General features: G+C 46.8%; 1 protein-coding gene across 5 annotated transcripts in view; it reads left to right on the forward strand.

Annotated features, from left to right (window-relative positions):
- Myo5c (myosin VC) overlaps positions 1-12,430 on the forward strand; it is a 74,486-nt gene that overhangs the window by 45,070 nt on the left and 16,986 nt on the right. For all 5 annotated transcript variants that reach the window (XM_029481127.1, XM_029481126.1, XM_029481129.1 and 2 more), the window contains 10 exons: positions 785-878; positions 1,901-1,964; positions 4,370-4,550; positions 6,478-6,571; positions 6,733-6,796; positions 7,858-7,938; positions 8,958-9,138; positions 10,650-10,743; positions 11,504-11,567; positions 11,670-11,838. In XM_029481127.1, the coding sequence (XP_029336987.1) occupies positions 785-878; positions 1,901-1,964; positions 4,370-4,550; positions 6,478-6,571; positions 6,733-6,796; positions 7,858-7,938; positions 8,958-9,138; positions 10,650-10,743; positions 11,504-11,567; positions 11,670-11,838 (1,086 nt within the window). The remainder of the gene's footprint in view (positions 1-784; positions 879-1,900; positions 1,965-4,369; positions 4,551-6,477; positions 6,572-6,732; positions 6,797-7,857; positions 7,939-8,957; positions 9,139-10,649; positions 10,744-11,503; positions 11,568-11,669; positions 11,839-12,430) is intronic.

The raw sequence follows: 12,430 nt of genomic DNA on the forward strand, positions 1-12,430 counted from the left end.
AAATCCTAGCATCCTTGATTAACATCCTAACTTAGCTGCTGGCTAGTTGTGCAGCTTGGCCGAGTCACTGACCCTCTGAACTTTAGTTTTCTCATGTTTGAAATAGAAATGACAAAAGGGGGGCTGGAAAAAGATTTAAGGGTAAAGTTTTCATGTGAAATCGTTTAGCCAGTGTCCACCATGGGCCCCCCCACAGGCATGAACGGGTACATTCTAGCATTTTCTAACAGAGTTTCTTTCGTTACTGTCTGTTCCCCTGTGCCTTCCAAAGTCTTGAGGCTCCCACATCTGTAGCCATAAGTCCCTGAGGTGCCCATACTGCTGCTGTGGCCCTTGCTGGCTCTGCCAGTCATGGCTATCACCACCAAGTTGTCCACACTTCCAGTCCTGCAGGCCTATCATCAAGAAAGGCTGAAATAACAGACTGTGCCCTGCACTCCTCATTTCTGAGTCACAGTGGTCTCAAAATGTGAATCCACCATGTGTTGTGAACTAAGATGTTAATTAATAAACTACCCTGGGTACCCAGAGCTCGGGAGAGGCCTGAGACACTCCTTGGACTTGGGCTCTTCTCCCAGATGTCAGATGTCAGTCATGGCTGGGGAGATGTGGGGACTGATGTCTGATTTGAAGTCCCCTTGGGTCCCTGATTCTGTGACTGATACAGGCTGTTAATACTGGCTGAGCCAAGCATATGTGATTGAAAACTTCAGCACAGAGCTTGTCACCCGGGGCCAGTGTCAGGGACTTATCACGGTCTCCTCCTGTCCCTTCCATTCACTAGAGGTTGTCAAAGCTGCAGAAACACAATGCAGAGCTGGAGCTGCAGAGAGAGCGAGCAGAGCAGATGCTGCAAGAGAAGTCTGAGGAGCTAAAAGGTAGCCGGCGCTGGGTGTCACTCAGCGCTGTGGGTACAATGGGGTCTCCGGTGTGTAGTTGGTACATCATGCATCAGGGGGACAAGTGTGTATAAAAGGTGTGCATCTCACCCTGTCTGTGCCTCATAACCAGCGGCCCGGAGCGACCTCATAACCCATGGAAGAGAGTGTGAGTATGTAGTGTATTGTATGTTTGTGTGTACTGTTGTTCATATGTGTATGAGTGGGTGAGAGTTTGAGTGTATATGAGAATTATGTGTAAGAGTGTGTAAGTGTATGAGAACTTGTAAGAGTGGGTGTGTAAGAGTGTTCATGAGCCTTCATGAGTAACTATGTGGAGATGAGTGTATGAGTGTGTGTGTCTTATGGGTGTATGTATGAGTGTATGCAAGTGTGTAAGAGGAGTCTCATGAGTGGCTTGAGGGACCTTGCCTATGCTCAACCCAGCATGTGGACTAAAGGAGCACCAGGCCTGGGGTGCAGGGCTGAGTGGAGGAGCAGTCCAAGGTGGAGGGGAGGTAGTCGGTGCCTCTAGGCCAGGTTGGGACAGGACTTCTGGGGTTCCTGCAAGAAGGCTCACCCTGACTGTGGCCCAGGCTTTGGAGCCCTCTGGAGTCAGGGAGGAGTAGAGATGTTGAGGAGGAACCTGGAACCTGGGCAGGGAGGGGCTCACCCCACTGAAATGCTTTTTATTGTACCACCCTTGAGTGGTTGCTTTCGGGAAGGGGGGCATCTAACTTCTTTAAGTGAAGTTTTCCATAACATTTAAATTCTCAGAAATTTAACTGAGAAACTGCCTATTCGGTACCAGTAGCATGTCTGGGTGGATACTTTTAGCAGAGTTGTCACTTTTGAAGCCCCTAACCTACGTCTCTAGTTTATGAGAATAAACTGTGAGAAGACTCTCCTGTTCCCTTGCCTTGAGTCTCCTCAGTAACAAACCCTCCAAGGTGGTTCTGAAGTGTGAGACACTTAAGTCGTTGTCTTGCAGGTTTGTTTCAAAGACTGTTCTCTGTCCACAGAAAAAATGGACAAGCTCACCAGGCAGCTGTTTGATGACGTGCAGAAAGAAGAACAGCAAAGACTGTAAGAAATGCTTGCCTCAAGCTACTATGACCCTCACTCAGCTGGTCCATGCCTTCCCTTTCTTTCTCCTTTTCTCTCCCTCCCTTCTCTCCCCTTTTTCCTTTCCCTCCCCTCCCCTTCCCCTTCTCTCTCCCCTTCCCTTTCTTTCCCTTGTCTTCCCTTCCCTTGTCTTGTCTTTTCTTTGTTTATGACATGATCCCAGGTATCACTGGCTAGCCTTGAACCTCCTACATAGCTCAGGATGCCCTTGAACCTCTAATCCACTGCCTCCCTCTCTGTGCATTACAACTGCTGGTTTATGCATTGCTGGGAGTGGATCCTAGGGCTTTGGGCTCACTAGGCAAGTCCTCCATCAACAGAGCTATGTCCCCATCCACTCTCTGCTCTTTTCTGGTTTGCTTCTCAACTTGCAGCTAATATAATCCAGATCCTGGCAGGTAAGGTATGGATTGTTTTTAAGAAGTCGGATTTTTAGACTTTCAGGGCCTTTTCTACAGTGTACAGCCTCAAATGATGCCCATGCTCTGAACTGTCCATAGCGCTCCGGCTGATGGATCCTCACTGGTCCCATGGCCTTGGCTTGGATCATCCCCCTTCCGATGGATCTCAATTATAAACCATCTGCTAATTCTCAGTCTGGGCTCCTTTTCTCAGAAGGAGTCCATGCTTTATAGATCTAAGCCAGAATGATGGAGAGATGTGGAATGTTCTTGAGAGACAAAATTTCAGGGAAGCCTGGGGTGATGAGGTACTGCTTCCCTACGCAGTTAGCAGAAGACCATGGTCTAGGCAAGCTGGTGGGTAAGGAGACTTCCAAAGATGGAGGAGCCAGCTGCACAGGTAGCCCTGAGTTCCTATGTCTTCTCCTGCCTGAGCGAGGCTGTGCAGGCCTGTGAAGTGAGCAAAGCTGTGTCTGCCTTAGGCCTCCTCACAGCTCCATTTGGCCCCTGGTCATCTATCTGTGTGTGCTTGGTCCCTGCACAATCCTCAGAGGCACAAACTACTAGCAGACTCAGAAGGTTCAGGCCTCGGATCTGAGGTTTGTTGTGCCTCAGGCTCCAGGTTTAGTTTGGGTTTTGGTTTTTACTGGCATCTTGAGAATACTGTAGTCGGTTTTGGGAGGGGGAGGTGTGTTAGAAAGATTAAATGTTTATTAATACCTAAAAAAAGAGATGAAACAGAAATCTTTGCAGAGCATGGGTCTCTTCCTCAAAGTCTCCTCGTTGGAGCAAATAAATCAAGGCTCTGGGTCAACATCCCAGCAGTGTGAGAGACGGCAGGAAGCTCACAGAGCCCCTGGGGCTGCCTCAGTTCTGACCAGACCCTGTAGAATAAGCAAAGCTTGTCTGTGTCATGTGTCTCTTTATAGTTGTCATCTTAGTTCATCACTACCTATTCAATTCATCAACAAGGAATTCAGTTTCCACGTAGTTTGGGGCACCTGGCTTTTGCCGAAATACATTCTAAAATTCTTAAAACAAGGACTCGAAAGATGGCTCCATAGTTAAGAGTGCTTGCTGAACAACCAGAATCGACTCCCGGCACTTATGTAAGCTGGGTGTCCAAAGACACCTGCATCTCTAACTCAGAGGGGTGTGGCGCCCTCTTCTGGCCTCCGTGTGCAAAGGTGCAAGCATCGGGGTTCACTTCTGCATACACTTACACAGACACCTGCTTTCACACATAGAGACATGTAGACACAGACAGACAGACAGACAGATGATGGATGATTTTTAAATTTCTTGGAAGGCAAGACCCCTGGATATAGAAATGGTCCTTATCTGAAGCTTGGGGCCAGAAGGGTTTTGGTTTCCGTTTTCCATATTTTGGAGACTTGGTGTAGACATCACTAAGAGAATACCCCTCCTCCTGCAGTCCCAAATCCTAAATTTTTCAAAGATGGAAACTTATCACTATCACACTTGTGGTGTAGTTCTGGATTTTATCATTTCCGATTTAATTTGGGGGATTTGGGATGCTCCCCCTGTATTTTTTAAGGCCTTAATCAGACCTCGAGGGTGGGTTTCTGAGAACTTAGAAGGGCCAGAACTTGACAGAATATGCCAGGTCTTTGCTGGGGGACATACATCCCACCCAGGGAACAATATGGACCCCAGGCATGGCTTTGAGATCACAACACCCCAGCACCTAGTGTGACTTGAAGTCCAGCCTCTCTGTCCTGTGCTCTGTGATCTTCATAGAGTTTCTCACACTGGGTGATCTAAGACATGGATTTTAGACTAAGAGAACAGGAAGCTGGCTACTGTGATGGCCCTAGTGGGTCCTAACACACCTCTTCCTTTGGTGTGGAGGTAGCTCCTCAATATTTTCATAATATTGCATATTGTCTTGTTCAAAGACTATAAGAACAATTCTAAGTTAGCTTTTCTTCTTTTACCATCTAGAGTTCTTGAAAAAGGTTTTGAGCTGAAAACGCAAGCCTATGAGAAACAGATAGAGTCTCTGAGAGAAGAGATTAAAGCCCTCAAGGACGAGAGGTCGCAACTGCATCGCCAGCTGGAGGAGGGACAGGTCACCTCTGACAGCCTGAAGGGGGAGGTGGCCCGCCTAAGCAAGCAGGCAAAGGTGTGTGCTGCCTTCTAGATCCTCCAGAGATGCTCTTGATCTTCACAGAAACAGTAGAAATGCAGAGATTTGGGTACAGGGGGACCCCAGTGGGCTGTTCTTTTGTTAATAGATTTATTAACACCAAAGAGGGGTTCTAAAGAGAGCTCAGAAGAGGCGTTGCTAGGGAACCCCTTCTTACAGATTCAGGCAAAATGAGGAGGATGGGTAGCCTGTACCCAGGTTATCCAGGATTCCTGGGTGGCAGGGGAGGAGGTATTGGTTCAGCCCTTTAGCTAAGTAAGATGTGTCCATCATACAGGAGGTGCCCCCTGTAACTATGTCTTGCTAGGGTGTTTGGAAACAGCCTTTGGGGAAGTGAGAGTCTGAATCACAGAGGGTGCTTTCCTTTCTAGCCCCATCTTACTTTAACATCTGTATATTCCCAAGGGATCAGACAACAGGAGCATCCATACAGACTGAAGGCACACAGCACCTGGGTACTCAGTTCTCTCGGTCCCAGACTCTGGGCTGTCTGAAAGTGCATTTCATATTTGAAAAGTCAGGTTCTAACACTCTTAAGATTGTAACTATACAGTTACTTAAGTAGTTGACTAAAAAGAACACTACCTATTTAAATTATAAATTCAGGTGAACCCTTATTGTTTATCACATTATAAACTTATGAATACTTGTACTGAAGTGAAATTGTTGCTATCCACCATTTATACTGTTACATGAAAATTCACATGGGTGATCAGGAGGGACCTCAGGTCTGGGGATGCAGCCTGATTAGTAGACTGCCTTTTTAGCACACAGGAGGCTCTAGCTTTGAATCCCAGAGCACCAAAGTCAGAAACAGTGTCACACTTCTGTAATCCTAGCATGTGGGTGCTGGGACTCAAGCCCATGCCCTTTGGAAGAGCAGCCAGTGCTCTTAACTGTAGGGCCATCTCTCCAGGCTGATCTTAAATCGGGGGAACTGTGAGCCTGCACTTGGAGGGAGGCACCAGTAGATGTCACTCTCTTCCTCTGATGCTTTAAGAGGTCTGGTTTTTTCAGAGATCTTGAACATCATTGTCAAGCTCTCTGTGATATGATCTGAAGAATATAAGGAAATGTAAACATTACCTGAAATATGTAAAGAACCAAGAAAAGAACCAAGGCTTCAGCCTATGCAGTCCCGTGAGCTTGGCACATGATCCCAAATGTGTCATTTAACCTTCAGTTCATTTTCTAATTGATTTTCTAATAGATTCATTTTCTAATCCATGCGGGCTCAGCTTGTTCTACTCACTTCAAGGTCTGCTAGGAGGACTAGGTGTCGAAGTGGAGCACTAGTATTTGATCCCCTTCCTCTCTGAATGGGAGCTGGAACCTGTCAATACTCCGAATAACAATATTTGAGGAGGGCTTTTTACCCCTGCTACCCCTGAGACTATCTCTATCTGTCTCAGCTACAAAATATGAAAAATACCTTCCTTGAGATGAACTTGCAGAGTGAACAGAGGTGGATGCAGCCCCTTTGACAAGCAGAGATGCTTATGGGAAACTGTCCCTGGTGGTCTTCCCAGGCTGCCTAGCCTCCCCTGCCTCTGTGATTGTTCCTCCTCTCAGAGGACAAAACGCCTCTTAGGAAAGTACCTTCGCCTTCTGACCTGCAGCTTTACCCGTCTTGCCCTCTGCCTGTCTCATGGCAAACTTGTGATTGTTTCCTTCCTTTACAACAGGGATGCTCATTCCTGCATCCAAGTAGACAGGCAAACAGTTGCACAGTTGAGCTGCTTCAGGGCAAGCAGTGAGGCTGTGAGAGTAGATAAGATTCCTGCTAGGAAGCCGCATGGAGGCAGGAGGCCACCATATGCTCGGTGACGGGGTGTGCCCTTGCCTGATGAGAAGTGTAACGGCTGTTTTCTCTGCTCTGGGTCTGTTTGTGGCTCTGATTTAGACCATCTCTGAGTTTGAGAAGGAGATAGAGCTGCTGCAAGCCCAGAAGATAGATGTGGAAAAGCACGTGCAGTCACAGAAACGGGAGATGAGAGGTACCAGGGGCATGGACTGGTTACTGGGGAGTCTGGGCGGCTTGCTAGTTGGATACCTAAGAGGGTGGCCAGCTGGTAGGCTGTAGAAACAACTCCGGAGATGCCATGGGGGTGAAAGTCATGCCCAAATTCAATGTCTGCTGCTCTCTCTTTCCTTCTAGAACGGATGTCAGAGGTCACCAAGCAGCTTTTGGAGAGCTATGACATTGAAGATGTAAGAAGCAGGTAATCGATTTTACATTAGCAGACGTTTACAAATGTAAAACAGATTGGAGGCATGACTTGGCAAAGTGTTAACATATGAGTGTGATCCCAAGAGTCCGTGCATTTCAGAAGACTCACATGCGTGTAACCCACCAATGGGGAGGTAGAGACAGAAGGATCCCTGCGCTTACCGAGAAGCTAGTGTAGCCTACTCAGTGAGGTCCAGGCCACTGAGAGACCCTGCTTCAAAATGGTGTTGGGGGTTGGAAAGACAGATGGTTTCATGGGTAAGAGTGCTTGCTGCTCCTGCAGAGATCAGGTCTCTGCAGCCATGTCAGGTGACTCACAATCACCTGCAACTCCAGCTTCAAAGGGCATCTGATGCTGTGTTCAGGTCTCCACCAGCACCTACTCACACACTCACACACACACACACACACTCACACACACACACACACATGCACACACACACACACACTTATACACATGCACACTCACACATGCATGTGCACACTCACACCTACATACATGCACACTCACACACACTTACACACATGCACACACACATACACACGTGCACACTCACATATGGACTCACACACACTTATACACATGCACACATGCACACACACTCACCCTCACACATGCATACTTACACACACACTTACATGCACATTCACATACACACACTCATACACACAGGCACGCTCACACAGGCACACTTACACACACTTTCACACATGCACACTCACACATGCATGTGCACACACACTCACACCTACATACATGCGCACACTTACATACATGCACACTCACACACACACATGCACACTCACACACACATACATACACACATACACACGTGCACACTCACATATGAACTCACATACTTATACACATGCACACTCACACATGGACACTCACACACACACAAGCATGCTCACACACTCACACATGCACACTCACTCACACACAATCTTTTATATAGCAAGGTGAACCACCCTGTAGGGACGACATACACAAGCCATGTAAAGGTGGGCAAGGCTTCTTTGTTCTCTGGGCCTTCTTTCTTTGTTCTCCAGGCTCTCCGTGGAAGATCTGGAACATTTAAATGAAGATGGAGAACTTTGGTTTGCCTACGAAGGACTAAAGAAAGCAACTCGGTTAGACATTCCCTTGGGATTCTGGTGTGTTTGTTTGGCTTGGTTTGGTTTTCCAGAGACAATACAATGCTGAGAAGTTCACCTTGCCTAGAATTGACACGTGAAGTAAATTCTTATGGTAGAAGTGTCTAATAACCCCTAGAAAGACTTCTCTGAGAACGCAGCCGTTTGCCTAGTGAGGAGGCCTAGTGTTTGCTAACTACTGGTTACAGGGCTGGGGATTTGGCTCAGTTAATACGAATGCTTGCCTGGTATGCATAAAACTCTGATTTCCACCCCTCACACTGAATAAATGAGGTGTTATGAGGCACACCCAGAACTCCAGCACTCGGAAATCAAAAAGATGGAGAAAACAAAGAATATTCTTAACTACCTAAGAAGTTTGAGGCTAGCCTGGGCTAAAGACCCTATATCAAAAAGCAAAGAAAATCTGTACTGGAGAAATGGCCAGTTGTTAAGAACATTGACTGCTCTTGCAGAGGACCCAGGTCTGTTAGATTCCTGACACCCACCTGGCTGTTTACAATCATCTGTAACCCCAGCTCCAGGGGGTCTGATGCCCTCTTCTGGCCTCCACAGGCTTTGCACACACATGTGAGTTCCACATATTTTCCTTCACTAGCTCATGCAGCCTCCCCACTGATAGCTTACATCACTGTGTGGTGACAGAGCAGGGTTCCCAAAGGCTCACATTAGGACCCCGTCTTGCACACTCAGTGAATCCTCCAGATGTGTAGAGACACATAATCACAACTGTATCACACAGAATAGAGGGTTTTGACTACTAACTGTAAGAACATAACTGAACTAACGAAACGTCTTTGTCATTAACTGTGCGTTAACACTGCGCACTGTTTTAGAATGGTGAGTGAGGGTCTTTTGATTACCGATCCTACTTCCCTCCATCTCTGTAAAAGCATTGTCAGTTTTAGGTCCTGAGGCTGAAATGCTGACCCTAGCTTTCTCAGCTGCTGCAACACAGAGACCATGGCTTCAGTCCTCCACCCTTCCTTTAACAGAGTTCTGGAGAGCCATTTCCAGTCTCAGAAGGATTGCTACGAAAAAGAGATTGAAGGTCTGAACTTCAAAGTCGTGCACCTGAGCCAAGAGATCAACCACCTGCAGAAGCTGTTCAGAGAAGAGACAGACATCAACGAAAGTATCCGGCATGAAGTCACCAGGCTGACATCAGAAAACATGGTATGGCCTCTCCACAGCCTGCTTCTCACCATTGTCCCAAAGACGTTATTCACTGGTGGAGCAAAAAATCAATTCTCAGCAGCAAAACAACTCATTTTAACTAATTCTCTAATGACAAATAACTAGGTCAGAAGATAAATCTGTATAATGTCCCCAGGTTAGAAAACACTCAGGTTTGCCAGTGTTTGATTACCATGTGGTGGGTTCAAATTGTGTGAATGAGCTTACATTTCTATGTTTAACTCTAGCTCCAAATGCCTGTAAAGGTTCGAAAAGCAGATCAAAGCAAACATGTGGCTCTTGAGGGGGACATGTCAGTCCATCTGTTCATCCCCCAGATGTCCCTGAGTTGTTCCCTTCTTCTTGTGTTTATCTGGTCCTTTCTTCTCATTTGCACCTGCTTTCAGGATACACACACTTACAATGCTTTCCAGATACAAACAAACAAACACATACAGACGCAATCCTTTCAAGATATACACACACATATGCACACAATGCTTTCAGGATCTACACACACAATGTTTTCAAGATACTCACACAGACACACAATGCTTTTAGGATCTATACACCCACAATGCTTTCGGGATGCACACATACACATGCTTTCTTACCCACAGTGCCTTGCGGTCGCCATCCCATCCATGTCCTTGTGATTGATGGGGCTTCTCAAAGGTCATCAACCACTTCCTTCCACATGTCCTTCTTCATTTTCTCTGCAGCCACTACTTTCTGTTCTGTGCTTCTCAGCAACCTGTGGCAATGCTGGCTACTCCCCTGCCTCTGGGATTGCAGAGGATCACACTCGCTGTGGCTACTTCTTCCGTCTCACTATCTGCTGTGGCTTTGCTTCTTTCCTCCTTCTCTGGCCAAACCATAAGTTGGGACATCCCCAGGGCATCTACAGGAACTGGAACTGTGCTGCAGTCAAAGGCCTTCGTAGGATGTGTGTTCCTGGGATAAACCTTGATGAGGAACCAACAGTGAGGTATTCTGTGTTTGGGCTTCGGAGGCCTGGGTATCTGTTGAAACTTAGAGAACAGAAAGAAGGAAAATAAAAGCAACTCTTTATCTGGCTGGGTGTGGAAGGGATGAATATTCAAAAAGATACACAACAAAGGAGAATGGCTTATGGAGAGCCCCGGATAACTCCAGCTGCAGAGTGTTCTGAGACAGAGTGTCCTCTTCCAGGTGAGATGGCATTGCCAGGACCTGGAGCAGCTCAGCACAAGGCACCCTTTCCTTCCCACAATACACCTCTTTCCTTCCCAGGATAGCCATGTGAGAACTGCTCTCTCTGAGCATGCTGGGATTTCTTGAGACCACTACAAAGGTCTTCAGATGAAGGGGGAGGGGATGGAATGTCAACGAATCCCAATGCCTCCGCTGGCCTCTCACACAGCCCATGTACTCCACACACTGAACAAGGAGGTTCAACACCCAACAAGATGGGTATCTTGGAGAGCATAAACATTCAGACTCAAGCATTAATTAATCTCTCTCCTCTGAAGATGATCCCAGACTTTAAGCAGCAGATTTCAGAGCTGGAGAGGCAGAAGCAGGATCTTGAATCCCGCCTGAAGGAGCAGGCTGAGAAGATGGAAGGTAACGTGAGTTATCCTGATTCCGTTTACAGACCCCAGCAACTAGGAAATGCAGGTAACACAGAGTTAAGCTGTGAAAAAAATTCAGAAATCTAGATGTTATTCCTTTAGATATAAAATGTTATTCCTTTTTAATTTTTTAAAAATTTTTAAAAATTTTTATGTATATGAGTACACTGTAGCTGTCTTCAGACACACCAGAAGAGGTCATCCAATCTCATTACAGATGGTTGTGAGCCACTATGTGGTTGCTGGGAATTGAACTCGGGACCTCTGGAAGAGCAGTCAGTGCTCTTAACCACCGAGCCATCAAAATGTTATTCTTAAATAATGATTTATTAAAAAAAAAAAAAACCTAAATACTCCAGCTGCATATATAGCAGAGAATGGCCTAGTCCGACATCAAGGAGAGGAGAGGCCCTTGATCCTGTGATGGCTCGATGCCCCAGTGTAGGGGAATGCCAGGACAGGGAAGAGGGAGTGGGTGGGTTGGTGAGCAGGGGGAGGGGAGATGGGATGGGGGGTTTCAGAGGGGAAATGAGGAAAGGGGATAACATTTAAAATGTAAATAAAGAAAATATATCTAATAAAAATAAAAGGAAAAAAAAAAAACAAAAGCAAAAACCCAAACCTCATTCAGACCAAACAAAACATAACTGACTGGATAGGGATTAGAATCTTAGATCTGTGAAAATAGCGGCAACCCCAAATTAGAGCCCAAATCATGGCTGACCACAGCACCGACAGGTTTCTCATAATAGGAAAGCTGGAAGAGCCGTTCAGCCACCTGAACCGAATCCGAGAAGAGGAGAGAATGCAGGGCAGGTAAGTGTTCTGGTGGGAACTGGCCAGGCCACTTCCATCTGCACCAATCACCAACAGAAGGGTGCTCACACCCATGCCCAGAGCGCCTCGTCCCTTCCTCAGGACTGTGGAAGCACAGAGTGAGATGCATCCCGAAGAGAAGGAGAGGCTGGTGGGTACGATCCAAGAACCGCATGAAGTCATCAGGTTCCCAAAGAAGCAACCAGAAGCTGAGGAGGAAGTCGAGAGTATTCTCCAACAAGAAGCGTCCCGGCTCTCTTTGGAAAAGAGGGTAAGAGAAGTTATGATTGACTGCCTGTATGGGGGTGTTGCTGAGTGAGAGATGGGTTCTGAAGGAGCCACCATCAGTAAGTGAAACAACTGTAGACCAAAAAGGCCTTCTATCAGAGCACTGTGTCCTTATCTCAGACTGGTGGTTGCGATGACAAACATTCAGCCATAGAGGGATTGCCACCCCTACCCCCCAGGTCTGCACAGTCAGGGCATTATGGTGAAGGTCTGAAGTCCCAGCACTCGGAAGGTGGAGGCAGGAGAATCAGAACTAAAGGCAGCCCTGAACAGCCAGCTCTACAGGAGACTCTGGTGAAAAGAAAACAGGAAAACAAAAAAACAAAACAAAACAAGCAGTCACTTTCAGAGCTGAAACACTCTCTGACCTTTATAAGAGATGTTTCTGGGTGCCAGGGACCAGTGTAACACTCTTAGTGTTTTAGTCAAACCCAGGATAGGCTAGGCCACCTCTTCACTTGAAAGGAAAGGGAAAGCCACACCCAAGCCTCAGGACAGCCTCTCGGGCGCCCTCTTCTGACATCCAAAGAGCGCATTTCCCAGGCTTTTTTTTTTTTTTTTTTTTTTTTTTTTTT

This window comes from Mus caroli, chromosome 9, assembly GCF_900094665.2.
Source record: "Mus caroli chromosome 9, CAROLI_EIJ_v1.1, whole genome shotgun sequence".
In the NCBI taxonomy this organism is placed as follows: domain Eukaryota; kingdom Metazoa; phylum Chordata; class Mammalia; order Rodentia; family Muridae; genus Mus; species Mus caroli.